Source organism: Periplaneta americana, chromosome 7, assembly GCF_040183065.1.
Source record: "Periplaneta americana isolate PAMFEO1 chromosome 7, P.americana_PAMFEO1_priV1, whole genome shotgun sequence".
NCBI lineage: Eukaryota > Metazoa > Arthropoda > Insecta > Blattodea > Blattidae > Periplaneta > Periplaneta americana.
Genome location: NC_091123.1, coordinates 178,332,768 through 178,356,874, shown reverse-complemented (window position 1 = coordinate 178,356,874; position 24,107 = coordinate 178,332,768). Strand labels below are relative to the sequence as shown.

Sequence of the window (24,107 nt, the reverse complement as noted above, 5' to 3'; positions counted from 1 at the left end):
AATATATATATATATATATATATATATATATATATATATATATATATCATAAAAAGCTCATATGAGACAAAAATATTGATAAGAGTAGGTAATCAGATAAGAAAGTTAGTAATAGTAGACCAAGGTGTGAAGCAAGGTTGCCCGCAATCCCCTACATTATTTAATATATACCTCAATAAAGCCATAGAAGAATGGCAGAATAAAATATCATTTGGTATAAATTTAGGAACAACTGTATTAAATACAATGCTTTTTGCCGATGATCAAATATTGATCGCAGAATCTGAGGATGATCTACAAATGGCAACTTACCAGCTCCAGCTAATAACAGAAGGATATAATCTAAAAATTTCTAATAACAAAACTAAAACAATGGCTTTCAGCGGGCTTAACCATAGGCGATGTAAAATAGTTATTAATCAAGTAATTATATAACAGATATCTTCAGCCTTCAATCATCGTCATGAAGAGAAAGATGACATAAATAAATGTAAGGAAGCCAGCTATCTAGTGGCGAATGAAATAGCTCGTTCTCTTAAGCCTTCCAACGAAGGAGAGTTTTATAAAAGCGTAATGATCAAGGTGGCTGAAATAATTTGTCCAATGAAAGTTGTTAATTAATTTTGAAAAACTGCGCTTTCTCGACTAAATATCCAGAAGAGAATTTAGGAAATTTCTGATTTTGTTCATGAGGAATATTTAAAGAAAAGCAAGAAAATTTGTATATATTTTTAATTGGTTCTTGATGACAGTAGTGACATTATTGACGCAGCAAAGCTTGCGATTTTTATTCGAGGGATTGATGAAGAAATCGATGTTAGTGCACGAACAACCACTGGGTGTAGTTTTCATGCTAAGTGCCTCTCTCTCGTCTCCTTACTTCTTAGACTCTCGTGTGCAGTTGTCTCTGTGCGATGTGCACTTTCTATTCCCCTACCTGGAGGGAGTGAATCTCCATGGAGGGGAGCGCGACAGGGCTGTACAATATACCTGCAACAACTTATCAGCTTTTGTTGAAGTAACACAGTTTCAGTACGGGTGTTGATTTGGCTGTGTCTGTCACTGAGTTATCTATACTAATAATAAATCTGTAGCCAAAAATTTTCTGGTAATTTTCGATTTTCCAAAAATAATTGGTGTTAACATGTATAATTAACCATCCTGAAACCGAAAATCGCTTTTTTGAAGTTTTTGTTTGTATGTCTGTCTGTTTCTCTGTCTGTCTGTCTGGATGTTTACCTTTTCACGCGATAATGGCTGAACCGATTTATATGAAAATTGGAATATAAATTAAGTTCGTTGTAACTTAGATTTTAGGCTATATGGCATTCAAAATACTTCATTTAAAAGGGGGGTTATAAGGGGGCCTGAATTAAATAAATCGAAATATCTCGCTTATTATTGATTTTTGTGAAAAATGTTACATAACAAAAGTTTCTTTAAAAATGATGTCCGATAAGTTTTATTCTTTACAAAATTTTGATAGGACTGATATTTAATGAGATAAATTAGTTTTAACAATTAAAATAACGCCATCTAAGACAGTGCAATGAATTAAGAACAAATGACTTCGTCTATCAGGGGCCTTGGACAACAACAATCGAAACAGGGGCCTTGGACATCAACAATCGAAAGCTATTAAACATAGCCTACAGAGAATGTTTCTGTGTTTGTATGAAGTAATATCAGAAGCTAAATTAACCGATTTGTATAATTAATTTATTATTTCACCATTCGAAAGTGTAGTTTCTCTAGATGGACATAATGCTATAATGTTATTACAGTAACGTCTGAGTAAATCGAGGACAGGTAAGATTAAAATAGCTTCTTATGCACAGAAAATTTGATAGGCTATTTTGTACATTCGTTTTCTGTATTTCTTAAAATAATATTTATCTACACTCATTTTAATCTCATAGAATTAACGAACAACGAGAGTGTATTGATTTAGTATGCAGTAATAGTACGTTAGCTTAGCAATCCATTATTTTATAATTCAAATTTTAACTATGCTCAATTGAATCGTGTTAAAATGCATAAAATATATATGCAATAAATGCAATGCAAAAAAAAAATTGGGTAATGAGCGAAGCAGATTATCTTGCGCTGTTGTAAAAGTTGTTCCCTGGATCAACCGTCCTATTTTAATTATGTAATTACTTTATATTTATTTGTAACAGGTGCAGCGGAGCGCACGGGTACGGCTAGTGATAAATAAAGTGAGGAGTTCACAGATAACGAAGAAGGGAAATTACGAATCTTATAATATAATTGTTATAATGTTTTCCTCAGCCAACAATAATTATTTTAAAATGAAAGGCTTTCATCAGCCCATGTTGAGTAATAATGTTGTGACAGTTTAGATCAGATTAGTAAAGTTATTAATTGCCAGGGCTTATTTCTTAATCACTACTCTCACGGCAAAATGAACTTGACAATGGCGTTGTTTTGGAGTCTGTACTAACACAGCCATCAAAGGTTAGACGACTTACGCCTTTCATTTCATAAGCTGGTAAGTGATGAGAATATAGTGAGGAATACATGTGAGGCTCCTGAGGTTGTAAGGAGCGAAGAAAGCAACTATTTGCAAGGCGGAAAAATGTTCTGGAAAAATATATAATGGCAAATTTTCCATCTCATGTCACTATATTATGTTAATATACTTACATTAATAAATCTTTAAACCTGACATAAAGAGAATACCGTCGCTTCACAGTTTGTGAACTACGATTTTAATTTCTTTCAGTAATGCTTCCAACTTGTCGATATTTGCTCTCAACGTTTTCCAAATTAACTATAATATTTGAATTTAAATTCTAAGCTTAATTTATATTATTTATTAATAATAATGTTAATTTAAATTGACAAACAGCAAGGAAATGATTTCAGTGTAAAAACTTCACAATGTCCTACTTGAAGCAGTAATTAGGAGAGCGAGAGACCGATTTATTAGCGAAGTGATATCTCCATATTTTTATTACATGTATTCGCGGGGATGTTCTGGCGACTTCGTTAGAATTAGCTTCCCACGCAGGTATTCCTCTCGTCACTTGTCAGTATCGGACAGATTTAGGGCCACCTTGGGCAGGGTTTTGCATAGAGACTCGATGAAGCATAAAATCCTAAAGTCGGACTGGACCCGTGGGAAAGATACTGCCAAGCTTGGGTTTTCCAAAGAACGGGTATTCTTGTGAGATATACAAACTAATTTGAGGTTATGGGAAATCCAAAGTCTAAATTTAGAGATGACATATTTCGCGCCCAATAAGAAGAGATCTTGGTCCAGCTTATGAGGTCACTTTGGATCAATAGGGAATAGATTTTAGGCCGGTTAAGTGACGTAGTTTTTAACCAATAGAATAGTTAGTTTTAGCGTAGGATAGGTTTTTATAAATAAGGGTGACGGGGAGCGGAGATAAGGACTACTATTTCTCTTCGTGTCGACACAATCACAACATCTCATCGTGTCGGCGGCCCTACATACAGGGCACAATCACTACTCCTTTTCGTGTCGACGGCCCTACATACAGGGCAGAATAACTACTTCGTTTCGTGTCGACAGGATAACTACTTTTCTTCGTGTAGACGGCGCGACATCTTCTTTTTGTGTCGGCGGCCCAACTTAATAGTCTTTCTTCCGGCGAAGACTCGATAGATTGAACTTTGTCATCGGCGAGACTACTCACCAACGTTTAGGAGCTTCGACCGTAGTGTACGGGACAGAGTATTGAATTTATAGTATTGGATAGAGCTTATTCAGAGCTGCAACAGAGTCGATACAGAATTGCGACCAACGATTGAATTATCAGTCAGCCGGAAATACATACTCTAGGGTTTACCAAGTGAATACGACAATAAACTTATAGTTTTGGAATTTACACTGCCTTTTATATAAGTAGCCGGCTTGGGATTATTCCCGACATCAACCTACACCACAACCGTACCTCGGCTACCCTGAGTGAATCTCACGCAACATCGAGACGCACCCACCCTCAAATGGCGCCCAACGTGTGGTCACAATAACCACTCACCCTCAAATGGCGTCCAACGTGGGACCTCAATAACGACATCCACCCACAAATGGCGCCCAGCGTGGGGCCTCAATAACGACGCCACCCACATACTGCATGTAATTAATTGGGAGTATAATATTTTCTTCAACATTTGTGTACCAATGGCCCCAGTAAATAATAATGTTCGACGAACAATGAAAGAGTAGGGTCTATTACTTTAAAATAATTAGTATCTACTACGTAAAATGAAATATGTGTTGGTTTTTTGTCGTTTCGAAATTACTGCAATATGTTTTTCTTCAAATACTATATAAAAATATGTTAACAAATTATGCTTTACAAACCACTGTTTTGTCAAGTATAACTGAGTAAGCCTAAAGTTTCTTGTATTGCAATTGTCAAATATAGACACTGACAATAACTGTGTTTTCTTTTCCTTCTGATAAGTGTGTTTATAAGGCCCAAATGCCTATTAAATCCAGCCATAGAAGCACAGAATAGATTATTGTACACCCCTACAACTAAGAACGGGTAAGAGCAACGCTTGAATGATGCAACCTGCACAGACCGGCGATCCGCGCACATAACTGCACATTCAGAGTCTGATTTCTGACATGCCTGTCTTAGACTCTCTTTTGCGTGTAATCACTGCCGTTCGAGTTTTGGTCACCCTTTGAATAGAGGTCTCCCAGTATGATGTTATGCCTATCAGGAGGAAACGGGAGAACGTCGAAAAAAACTCCAACTGATACCTTGTCAGACAAGTAAAACAGACGCTGTAAAACACCTCGACATTTCCCCTGTTAAAGTAAGTACAGTGCATATCCCTTTCAGTTCTTCAGTAAAAAATCTTGGCATTCACATGGATAATAATCTCAACTGAGACATGCAAATCACAGAAACCTGCAGAAAAGTATATTCTATTATCCATGTGCTAAAAAGGATAAATGTTCATCTCCCCTCTTGCTTAAAAAAGTCCCTTGTACAGACACTTGCATTTCCCTATTTCGACTATGCGGACATTTTACTGACTGACCTCTCCAGCGACAACAAAATGAAACTTCAACGTGCTCATAATTTGTGTGTACGTTTTGTAAGCAATGTTCGTAAATATGATCATATTACCCCATCCCTGGAAGCAATAGGTTGGCTTAAACTAGATAAGAAAAGAAATTTACATTCACTTCTCTTTCTCTTCGAAATCTTGAACTCTTCTATTCCTTCGTACCTGTCGTCTCGCTTCACTTACCTTTCTTCCCACCATAATCTGAACACACGCTCTCGTCATGAAACAATACTAACAATACCATCCCATCGCACCTCCTCATACTCATCTTCTTTCACAATAGCCCTGCCAAGACTCTGGAATTTGCTACCTGCTAGCATCAGGGACTGTCGAAATAAAATTGAATTCAAACGAAAACTTACTAGGAACTTGGTCAGTAATTGATTACTTGTAAATAGTTTCTTTAATCTATCACAAAATATTTCAATATTCAGTAATTTCATCACTATACAATTTTGTTATTCTAGATTTAATTTGTAATTCAGTAAATATAAAATATTCTTTGTTTCTCTATGATAAATTATCTAGCTTTAATTATTCAGGTAATCTTTTCGTACTTTGATTTTATTGTAATTGTAAATTTAATACTAATTGTAATATTATTTGTAATTGTAATTGTAAATTTAATACTAATTGTAATTTTATTGTTGATATTGTAGTTGGAATCTCCTGGTAGAGGGGCAGAGAAGGCCTGACGGCCTTATCTCTACCAGGTTAAATAAATAAATACTACTACTATCACTATGGATTTTTCAATGAAGAATTCGAAGCTTCACCGGGACTCGAAAACGGGCCGCCTGCGTAACAAGCTGATGGTCTAGAACACACATGAACAAGCCGTACTACAAACATCGAACGTCCGACTTTTCCATCTGTAAGCGACCCTCAGAAACGGAGAACTACGTGAGTAGTAATTCCCGTGAACTCAAGGTTTCCTCGTGATTTCATCGCCTCCGAGGAAATCCGAGCCAAACTCGTTTGATGGCGGTCGGGACGCGGGGAGCGGGCGCCCAGGATGTTCACCGCCGATCGAGCCCGCAGCATTGAGTGCCAAGTATCGCTCAGGAGCGGAAGATGCTGTTTCCCGCGATCCTCTGCTTCGTCGCCGCTATCGCCGCTTCTTCCGCGCAGGACTACATCGTGCCCGACGCCACGTTCCAGGCGCTCAAGCCCAGAGGTCTCCGCGTCTCAATTCCAGGTACGACCGACAAAGCTGTAGGCTACTCTCTTAAGGTGTGAATTAGCTTTCAGTTATTTGTGCCGTGAGGAGACGAGGAGAATGACTTCTTCGCTGTTGAGAAATAATAAGAATTGTTAAGACTACGTTTAGTGTTCAGGTAGCTTTCGTATTCTGTGGAATGAGAAGGGAGAAAAGGATTCCTATTCGTTGAGAACTTCACGCATTGTTAACCATATTTACTGACTGAAGTGGCAGTGGATACACCGTTGCTTCCTTCACACTTTTAAATTAATGTAAATTTATACAATAGAGAAGAAACTTTGATATTACACTATGGCAGCCGTCGGCAGAAATGTCATCGCGATGCCTGTTACTAACAAGGGAAGGGTTTCGGCTCGAACAGGAATTTTTGGTTAAAAATTCGTACAGACGCTTACCTCACAATGGTGATGAAGACCGTAAAAGCATTCATTTGTGTAACTCTCCGTTTGGTTGGTATTGGTCAATACACTTCTTTAAAAATGTAGCCTACATGAGGATTCTCTATAAAATGCATGAAACAGCATGGAGCAGAGCAATAAGCACAACACGCAGAAGCAACACCTGAACAATCTTCTGAACCACACTCCAGTGCTGAAAAATCAAATGCTACTGAATTACGTTTTTGAAGTCCGAGACTTGTTCAGGATTCACGTAACCAGCTGACTGCCAGGAATACTGAAGCATAGGGCGGTACACTGGAGCAGACAACTGGTTATGAATAACAGAGTGCATTTTCATTATAAACACTCGATTTCCCAAGTTAAGTTCTGGATTCTCAGCAAGAGTCCTTATGCAATCTGTTATCCTCCGAGCATATATTTTGTATTGTCTAAGGAAATAGATATCCAGAGGCTGGATATATTTAGTTTTTTTAGGTGGAATGAACATATATTCCATGTCCTAGCCTTGGAATGATTCATTTATTAAGGTTAAGTCCTTGTGCGCATTCAATGACTCACACAACAGTGTACACTTTTGATTAGCTGGAATACTTTCAGACAGAACGTTGGAGAAAAATGTTCTTAAATGGGCTCTAGACATTTTACCACTCGCACTAGCTTCTAGGCTAGGCTAGGCTTACGGGTAAGATGTCCCATCCCCTTAACTTGTGCAGTCCTCTCCCAACCCCTCAACTTGTACAGTGCTCTAACAGACAAATCACACATTACACAAACGAATGCTTTTGGGAGCTTTACAGAGATGTAAAGATGGGCCTGTATACAAATTTTGGATACGAAATTCCTGTTCGAGCCGAAACCCTTCCATTGTAAGTGACGTTACAAGGGCAGGCAAGGAATACACATCCCCCCTCTCAACCAACCCTTTGCGGTCACACTGTACAAGCAGCTACCAGTGGCGTAACATATAGCTAGTTAAGCATGGCTGTCCAAAGGTAGGAAAAGTCTATTTAAAGAAGAATGAGAGGAGACGTATTTTTCTAGTGCTTATGGAAACAATAGTTTATGGTTATTGTGTTCGAAAGTTTTAAAGAGCATTTATCAACACAATATTAAACGTCATTATAATGTAGCCTATGTCATGAAGAGCATCAGAGATCACAGTATTTATGAACATTTAAAATCCAAATTACAGTACGAAGGGCAATAGCAAAACGTAGTAGATATGTACGATATGGCGCGATCATTCATTACAATGATAGATATCTGGAAATCAAATGTGAGAGAAAAACAGTTCCATCATTTCTCATGCTTACAATCTCTTTCTGATATTTCTGAATCAAATTTAAATAATTATGCTTATCTAAATCTAAAAACAGAATTTCAACAACGGAGATTCGGTGATTTTAAAAATATTGCAAATGATTTCTTACTTTTTGCGAATCCTTTGACCATAGACATAAACAAGATTAAGCCAGAAATACAGCAAGTAGTGGCTGATTTACATATTTACAGACGCGGTGCAAAGACATGTGTGGTTTAATTTTTCTTTAAATTCTGTCTACAGAAAAATATACTTCCCTTCGGTTATTTTTCGCCAATATAGCGGCCATGTTTGGTTCCACTTACAGTTGCGAACATTTTTTTTTTTTTCAAAATTGAAACTTGCGAAATCATAGCAAAGATCGCGGCTGAAAGATGAAAGTTTATTCGCTATCTTCAGATTGGCTACTTGTGACGTAAACGTAGAATTCTGTGGCACCTTGAAAGTTACGGTACAGTAAATATTAAGTTTGTGATGGCTGCACGCCAGTGATGTCTGAGCGGGCCCTCAACCCTTAACCACAACCATGCGACGTCATGTGTATTGCTGGTTGCATTGCTTGATGTCATTATGAGTACAAATCTGCCTATGACTGCACTAAGGCGATGAGCTACTGAAATTTATAAAATCCACAATTTTTTAGCTATAAGACTCGAAATTTTTACTGAATATGCATATCAATATCATAATGACACATTGTAAATTTCAGTCTCCTCTCATAAACACTTAAATAAAAAAATATATATTTTTCTTAATGAAAATCACATTTATAAAACAGAATATAATATTTTCAATCTATTTTTTTACTTGCATATTGTGCAATGGAGCATTGGTAATTCCTACTCTAATTTTGTTCTAATGTAAAAACAATATACTGTAATTTCTTCAATGTTCAAACATTAATAAAAATAATAGTGCTTTACGTATAATTCTCTAGCAATAAAACTATGCTGAATACAGCCAATCAAATGCTACATTTCACAACAGAGATATTAATGAATAAGTATGCCGAGTTCCATCACTCTGGTCGACCTGGTTGGCGAGTTGGTATAGCGCTGGCCTTCTATGCCTAAGGTTGCGGGTTCGATCCCGGGCCAGGTCGATGGCATTTAAGTGTGCTTAAATGCGACAGGCTCATGTCAGTAGATTTACTGGCATGTAAAAGGACTCCTGCGAGACTAAATTCCGGCACATCCGGCGACGCTGATATAACCTCTGCACTTGCGAGCGTCGTTAAATAAAACATAACATTTAACATTTCCATCAATCTAGCTTTAACCACTGAGAAATATAACGAATATTTGTCGAAAACGTAGAAAACTTATTTTGTGAGGTTATTGAATTTAAAGTTTTGGTTATTCATAACTCGTACATTAACCCAACTTCTACCAAATTATATAAAAGCATACTATAATTGAGATATTGAGATATAATTTTCACGAAAATACTCCTCATTAAACCACCACACTTTCTGGCGTGAAAATAAAAAAAAAATGATAAAATTGGTCAATATTCTAATATTTTCAGTTGCGCATCGCCTTTTGAATCATCCTGTATATACATGAGAGAGAGAGAGAGAGAGAGAGAGAGAGAGAGAGAGAGAAGGGGGGGAGAAGTCATATTGCTTCTGCTCGATTTAGAAACGAATGACATGACGATATTTATGTAAAATTGAACTCGCGGTACCCGAATAAAACCCATTCCAAAATCATCTTTGTTCACCGCAAATTTAACTTGATATAAAAGAGATTTAAATTCGTCTTCTCTGTGGTATTGCTAATTATGCACTAAAAACATTATGCAGTACCATTTCTTGGTTACGAAAAATTAAGTCACAGAACAAATTTTACATAAAACATTCAAATGTCCGCTATAAATATTACATAATTTGACGTTTTTGTGTAATGACAAGTTTGCATACATCTCCTTGAAATCTTTCCTTATAGCAGTGATCCCTATTCTCTCTGACGAATTCCTTCAGTCACTGAGGTCACTGCCTCTTGACATCGCTTGTGAATTCGAAACGGTGCTGTATGCTCGTTAAACTGCCACATCACGTCGTGCGCAAGTTACGTGTTGCGAACTTGCTGTATATATTTCTCGTTTTTATTCCAGGTGACGGACGTTAAATTTATTTGAAAGTTAATACAGGAAAAACAGTGTGCTTAAATTAGCTCTCTTCATAAATTCGTAAATTGATAGTAATCAATAATTAGGAGCTATTATAGATTAATATTCCTTCAAATACTTGGGATGTACTATAAGCAGTAACATGAGCTGCAGCCAGGAAGTCAAAAGGAGGATAGCAATGGCAAAGGAAGCTTTTAATGGAAAAGCAACATCTTCTGCGGACCTCTGGATAAAGAACTAAGTAAGAGACTAGCGAAGTGCTTTGTGTGGAGTGTGGAATTGTATGCGGTGGAAACATGGACATTCCGATGAAGTGAAGAGAAGCGACTAGAAATGTGGATATGGAGAAGCATGAAGAGTGTGAAATGGACAGACAGAATAAGAAATGAAGCTGTGTTGGAAAGAGTGGGTGAAGAAAGAATGATGCTGAAACTAATTAGGAAGAGGAAAATGAATTGGTTGGGTCACTGCCTGAGAAGAAACTGCCTACTGAAGGATGTACTGGAAAGAATGGTGAACAGGCGAAGAGTTAATTACAAAAGAATATATGAGATGATAGATAATATTAAGGGGTTAGGTACAGCTTACAGCAGTAATATTTTGGAAATGTTCAACATTTTGTCCCTCCATTACTAATGAAAATTAGTATGTGTAAAACACTGTCCTTCTGCTGTGTGAAAAAAATATTTTTAAGATTTAAAAAATTATTTACTTTTTTTTTTAATTCAGTTCACTGTGCAGTGATGAAGCGTCTCCCACATAACTAAAAAACTATCCAACATTCTGTGATGACATTTTTATGTGTATTTATGCATGTCATATCTGCAATATGATGCAAGATCACTTCTCTACCTTTGATAGATTGTCTGATAAAAAATAAATTCATTTTTAAAAATGGTCAAACATCAGTATTTTCTTCTAACACAAAATAAAAAAAAATATATTATTTGTTAAGGAATGTAGTTTAAAAAGCATGATATTGTAAACATTAGTTTCAGCAATAAAATAAAAGAGAGAGAACGTGAAAAAGTTAACAAATTTATGAGTTATGAGGGAAAGGCTTCATCACTGCACAGTGAACTGGCACCATTTTGAATTTTGAAAAAAATATATATAAATAACTTTTTTTTAATCGTAGAAATATTTTTTTCATATAGCAGAAGGACAGTGTTTTACACATACCAATTTTCATTATTGTACAAGATACAGTAATGGAGGAAAAAATGTTGAATATTTCCAAAAATTTTACTGCTGTAAGCTATACCTAACCCGTTAAGATAAATGGATCATATGTGGAGACGAAGAGGAAGGCAGTAAATAGGAAAGATTGGAGAATTCTGGGTTTGCAGTGAAACACTTGCCCTTGCGAAGAAAACTAATAATAATAATAATAATAATAATAATAATAATAATAATGAAACGAAAAAGAAGAAGAGAACTCTATACTTACGTTGTAAATTCCTTTAAAGAGAGAACACGCGACTAAGAAATCTTGCTGGTACTTAATAAATCTCTAGTGTTAAATAACAATATAGGAAAATACACCTATATTTGGCAAGAAAATACTTTAGCGGTCTTACTAATAAAAACTCTATATACAGACGTTTAACTGTCTTATACTTATACAATGAGTAGCTCGTTTATAAGTCGTGTGTAAATTCCTTACTAATAATCACTACATACGTCGTGTATAACAGTACAACTGTTACACAGCTACGTCATAGTTTCGTCATTACTTCGTTACGAAAGGTAATAGAATATCTGAGGTTCTCTATTGCATCTAGTAGAGCGCCCTTGTGTGGCGCGTTAAATATCGATAGTACAACTGGCTCTAATCGATTACCACACTACATTTTGGTGAAAGAGTACAAGCTACAGCAATATTATTCTAATAATTCTATGATCTTTGCTTTGTTCTTCTGCGGTTATAAGGTAACCATCATTATAAAATGACAGTCGATACGAACAGCTGTTAGAGAGGCGGCCATTTTTTCGCTATATACAACGCTTAAACAAGGGGTTTCGTGTATATAACTACTACAAAGCAATTCCCATTGTATAGTTACAAACTTTTTATACGTCCATAGCTTATTCATGGTTTATTAGTAACGTTTTCTGTCTCAACTCTGCATAAGTCTCGTATAAAAACTATACACGGTTTATTAGTAAGACTGTAGGTCTATAGCTTAAATAATAAATAATACAGTAATAATAATAATAATAATAATAAAAAGTAATATAATAATAATAATAATAACAATAATGTCGATATTAAGATATGAATGGTAGTCGTACAGTAAAATGAAGTCGGAAAATAGGGAAGATTGCGGAATGCTGGGTTTGCAGTGAAGGACCTCCCATTGAGCAGAAAAGTGTGAATGAATGAAAGACCAAACCTTAATTATATGCGGTCGGACAGTTCCGCTGGCAGAGTAACTACATACGGACTGGAAGGTCCTGGGCTCAATTCCGTGTGTTAGCCTAATATTTTTTGTTTTCAAAACTTTCAGATAGGCCCGTAGTCCGTTCATTCTCCTGTAGAATTGAATACGGAGTCTTTTCTAGGGTAATAAGTAGATCGGAGAGTAGTGCTAACCACACCGCTTCATTCTAGTGTCGAAGTCATGAAAATATTGTTGGGCTTTACCTCCAGTTTCACAACGTCTAAAAGAATATCTTTATTCTCCATTTACTTTAATTATAAGAACTTTTTTCAGAGTTTCAGCTCCATCAGGCCTACAGAACTGCCCCACAGAAAACTAGTCATTCGTTTCTCTTTCACTCTGGGCTCATGGGAAGTTCAGCATTCTCGGTCGCTCTCCCGTTAGAGCAGGGTATTTAATTTTTTGTAGTATTTTCCTTGATTATACAGCAGCCTTAAAGTTATTTCCTTATGACGTCATTTATTTCGTTTTATGACCTGTTCCAAAGATGTAGATGCACCTTACATTATTCTGCTATTTGATGAGCGACCTCAGCAAAGCTTCAGACTGTTTTCCTTATGATATTACGTGAAATAAGCTCTCTTTCTATGGTATAAAAGGAAAGAAATATCTAAATTAAGTCATATCTCACAAGCAGACAGCAAATTGTAGATATAAATGGTAAAAGAAATTCTATTTAGCCTATAAATGTAGGGGTCCCACAAGGATCCATATTGGGCCCTTTTCTATTTATAATTTTTGTGAACGACCTAACAGCTGCCATAAGTGATAGAATTATTTTATACGCAGACGATACGACGTTTTGAAAGCTTTTAATGACATAGATATAAATATGTGTGTATGTATTTATTCACACTGCAAATGGGTAAATACCCTGTGGCAGTGGTAACTAATTGCACTCAATACTGACAATTAATAATAAACACAATTAATAATAAATTAATGATAATACTAATAATAAATAATAATACTAATAATTTCTGTCAGGTGCGTTTCCAATTCACTGCGGGCTAAAGCAAGGAGAGCACTATCACCTTTACTTTTTAACTTTGCTCTAGAGTATGCCATTAGGAAGTCCAGGATAACAGAGAGGGTTTGGAATTGAACGGGTTACATCAGCTGCTTGTTTGTGCGGATGACGTGAATATCTTAGGAGAAAATCCATAAACTATTGGGAAAAATACGGGAATATTACTTGAAGCAAGTAAAGAGATAGGTTTGGAAGTAAATCCCGAAAAGACAAAGTATATGATTATATCTCGTGACCAGAATATTGTACGAAATGGAAATATAAAAATTGGAGATTTATACTCCGAAGAGGTAGAAAAATTCAAATACCTGGGAGCAACTGTAACAAATATAAATGATACTCGGGAGGAAATTAAACGCAGAATAAATATGGGAAATGCGTGTTATTATTCGGTTGAGAAGCTTTCGCCATGCAGTCTGCTGTCAAAAAATCTGAAAGTTAGAATTTATAAAACAGTTATATTACCGGTTGTTCTTTATGGTTGTGAAACTTGGACTCTCACTTTTAGAGAGGGACATAGGTTAAGGGTGTTTGAGAATAAGGTTCTTAGGAGAATATTTGGGGCTAAGAGGGATGAAGTTACAGGAGAATGGAGAAAGTTATACAATGCAGAACTGCACGCATTGTATTCTTCACCTGAAATAATTAGAAACATTAAATCCAGACGTTTGAGATGGGCAGGGCATGTAGCACGTAAGGGCGAATCCAGATATGCATATGGAGTGTTAGTTGGTAGACCGGAGGGAAAACGACCTTTGGGGAGGCCGAGACGTAGATGGGAGGATAATATTAAAATGGATTTGAGGGAGGTGGGATATGATAAGAGAGTGGATTCATTTTGTATAGGATAGGGACCAATGGCGGGCTAATGTGAGGGCGGCAATGAACCTCCGGGTTCCTTAAAAGCCAGTAAGTAAGTAAGTGATATAGTATTAAACGTTGTGTGATCAGGATGTATACCTCAATATACGTTTATAACAAATTGCACTAAGATATTCGGAAGTTCATACGCTTCACATCCTGCTCGGACCACATCCTTCCTCATACCGTACTGCACTAGTATGTTGGATTTACACACTTTCTTGTGCTTGTACGTCCAATTAGCATTCAATAACTTACACAAAGCGATTCAGAATAGTTGTCACAAATTGACACAGGTATGCCGAGATAAACTTTCCCGCAGTTTAGCATCCCTTATTGCGTCATTGCGAGAAGCTTTCTTTCATAAGCTCATTTAGGCCCATTCATTACATCACAACACATCATCGTCCCCCCCCTCCTCCTCCTCCTCCTCCTCACACATCAAACGCAAAGCAAAACTTTCATTACAGACCCAAAAAGGCCTTTCGTGGGACGAGATGTTAACCCTTGAATTGAAAAGCTTCATTTCTCACACTGTAGTTTATTGAATCGTGTCGGACCGTAAAGAAAACAGCTATCGCAATGTCCATATTTTATATGTTGTACAATATTATGGGTATAGTATTGTGAAATTTAGGTTAAATTTAGTTTTCCTACCAATTTTTTTCTATTGTTCTATTAAAATTATAGCATACTAGTGGCTTGTGCAGCAAATGCTGCTAACTAAGTTTATTAGAAGTTCAAATTAATTTTTTTCAAATTTATTTCCAATGAATACCGAACATTTTGGAAGTTATTTGCTGCCATAATAATGAAACATAGGCCTAAACCTTTGAATGGTTTTCTTCATGCTAAATACTTTTTATTTAACCTAGACATCTTCAGTTCTTGAGTTCCAATGCGAAAACGCAAGTAACAATGTCAGAACGATCAGTCGGTTTTACATGTGGGAGTGAAGCAATACTATTTCAGGTTATTGTGGATTGTAGGTTAGAGTTATGAAAATATCCTCGCCCCCGTGCCCCCGTGCCCCCGTGCCCCCGTGCCCTCGTGCCCTCGTGCCCTCGTGCCCTCGTGCCCTCGTGCCCTCGTGCCCTCGTGCCCTCGTGCCCTCGTGCCCTCGTGCCCTCGTGCCCTCGTGCCCTCGTGCCCTCTGGCGCTCTGGCCCTCCGCCCTCTCCCCTCTTCTCTTCTCTTCTCTTCTCTTCTCTTCTCTTCTCTTCTCTTCTCTTCTCTTCTCTTCTCTTCTCTTCTCTTCTCTTCTCTTCTCTTCTCTTCATGTTTTCTTGTTTTTTGCCTTCTTTCTCCATTCGCTTGCTTTCTACGTATCTACTGTATCTCAGATCCTTATCATTGTCACAAGTTTCATATTCAATCTCTACATTGCCTTCAGCGTCATCATCATCACCGTCATCATCTGAACTTTCATCTATGATCTGCAGAGTAGTGTCGATCATCACGTAAGTTTTCATCCAGTGTTACTTTGTTAGATAAAACACACTTAAGGGAATAAATAAACTGCACTAACAGACAATTTTCTATTAATACTATTGATACGTAAATCTGACGTACACTTCCAAATAATCATATCTCACTAACATACGAAAACAAAAACACACACACAAGATCGCATCCTCATTCAGAAAACAGAAATGCAACATAGCATACAGAACAGAAAACACACTATAAAGACATCTCAACACACAAACAACACAAACAAATAAATACAGCCATACAGGCATATACAAACTCACATGCAATAGTTGCGACAGTTTCTACATTGGACAGACAGCCAGATCATTACAAACTCGATACAAAGAACACATTAAAGCAATAACCAGAGGACACAATACATCTACATATGCCGAACACATAACTAATGCCAACCACACATACAATAACATAAATACAGACATGGAAATCCTACACATACAACCCAAAAACCAAAAAATCAACACAACAGAACAATATGAAATATACAGACACACCAAAACACATCCTGATCAAATTCTCAACACACAGATCAATTTCAGAACACACACACTATTTGACACCACATTTCAACACTTTTCAACAATAGAACGCACCCACACAACAGGCAGCGAAGTTCGAGATGACGCCGCGATCTAGTAGGCTCTGAGGATGGTGTGAAGAAACACCGAAACAGCTGTAAGCCGCACATGCTTACAAAATTAACACGAGTAAGATCGCCATTTAATCAATTAATCTTTAATTCACTTATTAGTTTTCATACGATAGTGAAACTTGGACTCTCACTCTGAGAGAGGAACATAGGTTAAGGGTGTTTGAGAATAAAGTGCTTAGGAAAATATTTGGGGCCAAGCGGGATGAAGTTACAGGAGAATGGAGAAAGTTACACAACACAGAACTGCACGCATTGTATTCTTCACCTGACATAATTAGGAACATTAAATCCAGGCGTTTGAGATGGGCAGGGCATGTAGCACGTATGGGCGAATCCAGAAATGCATATAGAGTGTTAGTTGGGAGACCGGAGGGAAAAAGACCTTTGGGGAGGCCGAGACGTAGATGGGAGGATAATATTAAAATGGATTTGAGGGAGGTGGGGTATGATGATAGAGACTGGATTAATCTTGCACAGGATAGGGACCGCTGGCGGGGCTTATGTGAGGGCGGCAATGAACCTTCGGGTTCCTTAAAAGCCATTTGTAAGTAAGTAAGTAAGTTAACCTGCTAACGTTTACAAAATCTCACATCAGAATTAACAGGCACAGCAAAGATCACTGTTAATAATGAACAGTGAATAACACCTTATGACTAATAAAACTAAGGAATTTCCTTGTCATTGAAATCAGTTACCAAGAACAGCTGAACACAAACACCTTGAAGCTATTATGTAACTGCTACGATTACCTGATGACGAATTCCAGCCAGCAATCTTTCCCTAATAATTATAGATTCAATAAGCTACAAGCGACAAATATTCCAACTCTCTTCAGAATTTTACGAAACAAGAAATCAATTCTTAGTTAATTGCGTTTAATGATCCAGCGAGTTCATTCCTTAATTGTAGCAATGTTAGGTTCTTGAAACGTTCTGACGTCTATTAACTGGAACTCCAAGGTCAACAGCTCGACTTAACCTGGTTGCCGGAAGAGAGGGGAAGTCCCTATGAAATTCTCAATTTTACAAACATCGGTCTGAAACAATTCGTCGGCAGACGATGAGACTTGTCGTTTGTGACGTCAGGAAAAGCTGCAAATGGAGATAGGTGTATGCTAAGCAAATAAAGTTAACCATGAAAATATGGCCTCAATATCAGCTGTTTGTGACAAGGTTTGATAGGTTTCCACTTGTAAATTGACCCACTACGTGTGAAAATTATCCCCCACTGTCAGTGACAATCTCATTTGCAGTGATAAGCAACCCCACTCAATGATGAGGGGTTATGCTAGTGATAATTTGATCCACTGACAGTGGAAGTTAGCCTATTGTCGGTAAAAACAATAGGTAGAAATTCAATCTCATAACTAAATAAAGTTTTTTTTCCCCATCTTTTTATTGTTAATACGTTTGGAGTACATTTCCACGCAGCAGACAATAAAGTGTTAATAATTTATCACATGAGTTTTTTTTCCATCTTCCTAGTATTTTTTTTTTTTTCGTTAACTCAAAATTTCAGATCTGCTCCGACGAACATTTTCTTTATAATATCATATTAAGATTGGAGAAAACTCATCTTGTTTCTTATCGTTACAGATTATTGAATTAAGCGTTCACAGATTGTAAAAAACGCTTACTTACTTACTTGTGGTTTTTAAGGAACCCAGAGGTTCATTGCCGCCCTCACATAAGCCCGCCATCGGTCCCTATCCTGAGCAAGATTAATCCAGTCCCTATCATCATATCCCACCTCCTTCAAATCAATTTTAATATTATCCTCCCATCTATATCTCGGCCTCCCTAAAAGTCTTTTTCCCTTCGACTTCCCAACTAACACAATATATGCATTTCTGGATTCACCCATACATGCTACATACCCTGCCCATCTCAAATGTCTGGATTTAATGTTCCTAATTATGTCATGTGAAGAATGCAATGCATGCAGTTCTGTGTTGTGTAACTTTCTCCATTCTCCTGTAACTTCAGCCCTCTTAGCCCCAAATATTTTCCTAAGCACCTTATTCTCAAACACCCTTAACCTATGTTCCTCTCTCAAAGTGAGAGTCTAAGTTTCACAACAATACAGAACAACCGGTAATTCATTCATTTTGTGTTCTGCCCAAGGGCAGGTCTTTCACTGCAAACCCAGTATTCTCCAGTCTTTCCTATTTTCTGCCTTCCTCTTTGTCTCCTCATACGATCCACACATCTTAATATCGTTTATCATCTGATATCTTCTTCTGCCCCGAACTCTTCTCCCGTTCACCATTCCTTCCAGTGCATTCTTCATAAGGCGACCGGTAATGTAACTGTTTTATAAATTCTAACTTTCAGGTTTTTTGAGAGCAGACTGGATGACAAAAGCTTCTCAACCGAATAATAACAGGCATTTCTCATGTTTAATTTCCTCCCGATTGTCATTTATATTTATTACTGCTGCTAAAAAATATTTGAATTTTTCCACCTCTTCAAAGAATAAATTTCAAATTTTTATATTTCCATTTCGTACAATGTTGTGATCACGAGACATAATCATATACTTTGTCTTTTCGGGATTTACTTTCAAACCTATCTCTTTACTTGCTTCAAGTAAAATTCCCGTGTTTTCCCTAATAGTTTGTGGATTTTCTGCTAACATATTTTCGTCATCCTCATAGACAAGAAGCTGATGTAACCCGTTCAATTCCAAACTCTCTGTAAAAAAAATGCTGCATGTTCAATTTTTGTAAGATTGGAGAAAACGCGTTTTGAAACGATGCTCCTTATTTGTATTCAATAGGGTTTTTTGTAGCCTCCGGGGATATCACTGATATCACAGAAGAGACATCCTTCATTTTCACTTCGATACTGTATTCAAAGTCTATAATTTATAACATTTCGTAACCTTAGAAGTAGTGGCTCGAAACTGAACATACCAACCCTATCTACCATGGCTACCATCACCTTTTCTCTTTCTTCAGCTTCTTCTTCTTCTTCTTCTTCTTCTTCTTCTTATACTAGCTTCACGGTCCAGTAATCTTTAGCCAGTTACGGCATAATAAATTTGCCAAGTTTCCTTCGCCTTTCCCAGTCTTTCTTTTCGGTCGATATAAAGTAGAGCAAATGGTAGAAGTTCAATATTTACCTTCCTTACTAATTTGGTCCGATTGATTTTATATGCTTTATTTTTAATTACAAGAAAATACACGTTCAATAAAATTCTTTATGCTCGACCATGCCGAAATGTAGTAATTGTACACCTGGTAGCAGCCTTTTAATGGACCTCATTAAAGTACACCTATTCACTAAATTTCAGGTGTTCCACCAATCAGAAAATACCATTGTAGTAATATGAAAGCGCAAATATCGATTATTCTCGGATATGCACTCGAAAGACAACTAGCGCGATACATTTGTTTCTCGGAAAAAATCAATACTTTCGCGTCTGCGCACATCTCACAATTTACGAGGTATTGCACAAGGTCAGTTCCGCTCCTCAGTCAGATAAGAATAACAAGAATACTTATGAATAATTTCAAGTTAGAAATATGGTCGAGCATAAAAAGTCGTATGAAACTTGACTATAATTGTAATTAAGACGCTCGTATGAAAATTATGAAACTCGCTTGCACTCGTTTCATAAACAAACATATTCGCGTCTTAATTACTACCATTATAGGCTCGTTACATAATGTACTATTTCTTGTAATTTTTTATGCTTGTTCGGTCTCATAAATGTTGTAACTCTATAAAGGCCCATTACAATGAAAATTTAACATAAACGTAACATAAACACAGAAGTTTGCGGCCAGGTTACCAAATGGGATCATTCACAATGATTCACATAAACACTGACATTAACATTGCCGTTAGACGTTAACATGAAAGTTTGCGAACTCCAAACTTTCATGCTTATGCTTACGTGATTTGCAAACAGAACACAATCGTGAAGCGCTGAAGTATACGACAGAATATGAGGAAATGGCGTCGTTGTTATGTTTCCATGGTTACCAAGTATCTTTGCGGTTATGTTTATATCTCTATCATGAATGATGTGATTTTACCGTAACGTTTACATTCTTAAATTAACGTTTACGTTATGTTTAATTTTAATTGTGAATGAGTCTTAAGTCACCTCGTTGAATCGTTTGACTTGCAAATCTAGTGCCGAGGTAGTGATACAGATTTCTCTGCGCTCCTTATTCCAGACGAGCCTGGCGTTCAATTGTTTGCTTTCCATGGAAACGTCAACAAGGAAATGAATGGCTTGGAGGCTGGGCAGATGGCTAGAGACATCATCAAAGCCAAGAATGGTCGGTGGGTGTTCCAAGATGATCGCATCAGACTGAAGCCCGGTGATGTCATCTACTATTGGCTGTACGTGCAGTACGAAGGTCTGGGCTACCAGAAGCTTGATCAGACATGGACAGTCAGAGGTAAGTATCGTCATTATTTCTAAATAGGCTATTATTTGGGCTTGATTATGATTTCTCTAAAATTATGACAATAATAATATTCGGGTTGTTTTATACAGAGTGTTCGGTAGAATTTTTTACAACTTTTTGATGTAACATGAGGTATTAAAAAGAAGAAGTTTTGCAATGAATCCATAACCGGAGGAGCACCAGTGCCATGTTACACGTTCTTAGAAACATCGTTTCGCGTTTTATCAACAGTAATCTCACTAGAGGTTTTAATTTACCTAGAGAAAATCAAAACTCGAGTGGGATTTAATTGATTATTACACGATTAGAAGAAAGTATATAAAGATTAGAAGTAACGAAGTACTCCAATACAATAAAATATTAATTGACTTACGAAAATACAACTGTCTTCAAATGTATTATTGTACCATCTCAACATTATAAATATTACGCTAGATGCATGCCAGATGGCAGTAGTGAGCAATGCCTTCTCGTCAAGAAATTCTCGATCTATTATACACGATGGCAATGTTACTAGTCAAGAAGGCTTTGTTGATTCAGTTTCATTTTTATTAAAATGCAACGTTCCACTTCAATTATCCGAATCCCAGTAATCAACGTCACTTGACAGATGATTTTCAATAAATCTTAATATTAAATAATCTCTGATACGTGACTATCCATAATATCATATAGCAGAAGCTATAACATAACCTAACTAATATACGCAAGTGTTAGAAAAGTTTTAATTAACGACGATGACATAAAAAATAAACATGAATAATTTTAAAAGGAATAATTATTGAATGTACAATTTTCAAATTTGAATGTGGTTGGTGGTTCAATTGATGTTATATTGGACGTGTGCGTAATAGAAGTGGAACTCGTTGATTTAGGCCTACATGGTGTATTCAACTTATTCAGGATTTCCGAATGAATAATTTTAAAAGGAATAATTATTGAATGTACAATTTTCAAATTTGAATGTGGTTGGTGGTTCTATTGATGTTATATTGGACGTGTGCGTAATAGAAGTGGAACTCGTTGATTTAGGCCTGCATGGTGTATTCAGCTTATTCAGGATTTCCGAATGGTGCTCTTCATTTATTTGTAAATCGGATTTCAGAAGAAGCATAGGTATGATCAGTGATTTTTATTAATTCTTGTTCTTGAATGCCAATGCGAGTCATATTTGAAAGTGCTGTGCATCAACTGGAGTGGTTTGTAATTTTATATATATTTTTTTTTTTTGACGTCCAGACCAGCGCAGTTTCAAATGTTGGCAAACAAAGAAACAAATGCTAGGGACGCGATAAAATTGTGCGATAAGCAGCCAAGATTGTTTGAAATACGTCCTTTCGTATCGTTTTATTGGTCAAAAGTAGTATGACGTAGTAAGAGTGTAATAGTCAACAGTAATCTTACTAGAGGTTTTGATTTATTTAGAGAAAATCCAAACACTAAAAATAATGTTTTTACAAAATTGATATGGCGTTCAAATTTTAGTTCGCTTTTTTTTAAGTACGTATTTAATTAATGTTCAGAGACTGAAGTAAACATGACGTCATTTTCTAACAGCTATTCATTTTATTTTTTTTAAGCGCAGTTTATAAAATACTGATTCATTCTTATTAACTTATTGTGTACATAACATGTTTCTACTACAGAGCTTGTGGATCCAAATGAAGGTGGAGTACCCAGCAACACTCCTGCGACGCCCGGCACCCCAATCCAAACACCAGCACCTCCTCCACCACCACCACCACAACAGACATGCGAAAGAACGCGTACGTTAGTTAACGGGAAGCCTGCCTGCCAGGGGCAGCTCCTCTTCGAGGACAATTTCGACTCCCTGGACAACACTAAATGGGAACACGACATCCGGATCGCGGGCAGTCCGGTAACAGATGACATTCGTTACCACGACAATAATCACCATTATCGTCGTCCTTATCCTCATCCTCATCCTCATCCTCATCATCATTATCATTATCATTATCACCATTATTATTATTATTATTATTATTATTATTATCAACATTATTATTATCGTCATCGTATCATCATCATCATCATCTCTCATCAACATAATTTACCAAAATTTATTTGTCTATTTGTTCATAAATGAATTATCGAACCAATATTTCAAGTAATAGGCGAAATCGTAACGCTCTCCAACTGGTATTAGAAATCAATACTCCATCATTATTCACTGAAGTCATCAAAATATAACTCTAGACAATTTTGAAACCATTTCAAAAGCGGAGTATTTCCGGAAATGAAAAGATTATCGGAATTCTCTCTTCAGAAATAATAATTATTGTTCTGAGCAAGCAGTAAACTGATATTTTATGAAGCCGGACTCCAATTCAATTATAGTTAAGTGCTTTCGTATTTTTTTCGAACAGAATATTCTCTTTCGCCGTGGTGCCAGATTGACAGCTTTGCAATTCATACAAGTAGCAACAAAATTTTATTAATTCCTGCAATAATATATGATTCTTATAAAGGGTGATTCACGAGGATTTACCGTCACTTAGGGAGCTTATTTCCGAAGATATTCTGAGCAAAAAAGTGTCATATAAACATTTGTCCTAATTGCAATATTTTCAGAGTTACACTAATTTGAAGTTGTTAGTAAAATATATTTTTTCTTTAGAATATTACAATTAGAGAATGAAATATTCAGAAGTATCATTTCTTTAATTGGCTAGTGTTCTGAAGCTAAAAATGTGTTGTTAATTGCTTTGTACAGATTCCGTTTCTCAATGTTTAACTAAAAATGACATCATTCTCACACACTTATCACAATTGTTACAAGTCATACGACTTTAGGAACTTATTTATTTACAGTTTATTTTTTCATCCTAATGTACAGTTTTAAATAATTTACAAGAGTAGCGTGATTTGTAACAATTGTTGTGATAAATGCGTAAGAATAATATAATTTTTAATCCATCTTGAATCTTGCGTACACTACTTTTAACACTAAAATATAAATGATTGATTGAATGGCAAACTTACTCGTGTTAATTATACTGGGTGTTCATTTCAAAGTGTGTCATGACGTCA

The 24,107-nt window shown here is 36.5% G+C and overlaps 1 protein-coding gene across 1 annotated transcript in view; it reads left to right on the top strand.

Moving 5' to 3' along the window:
- The first annotated feature begins 6,106 nt into the window (after positions 1-6,106).
- Positions 6,107-24,107, top strand: part of LOC138703803 (beta-1,3-glucan-binding protein-like) — a 41,251-nt gene continuing 23,250 nt past the window's right edge. The window contains exons 1-3 of the mRNA XM_069831992.1: positions 6,107-6,277; positions 20,820-21,047; positions 22,703-22,935. Coding sequence (XP_069688093.1) covers positions 6,154-6,277; positions 20,820-21,047; positions 22,703-22,935 — 585 coding nt within the window. The 5' untranslated portion in view covers positions 6,107-6,153. The remainder of the gene's footprint in view (positions 6,278-20,819; positions 21,048-22,702; positions 22,936-24,107) is intronic.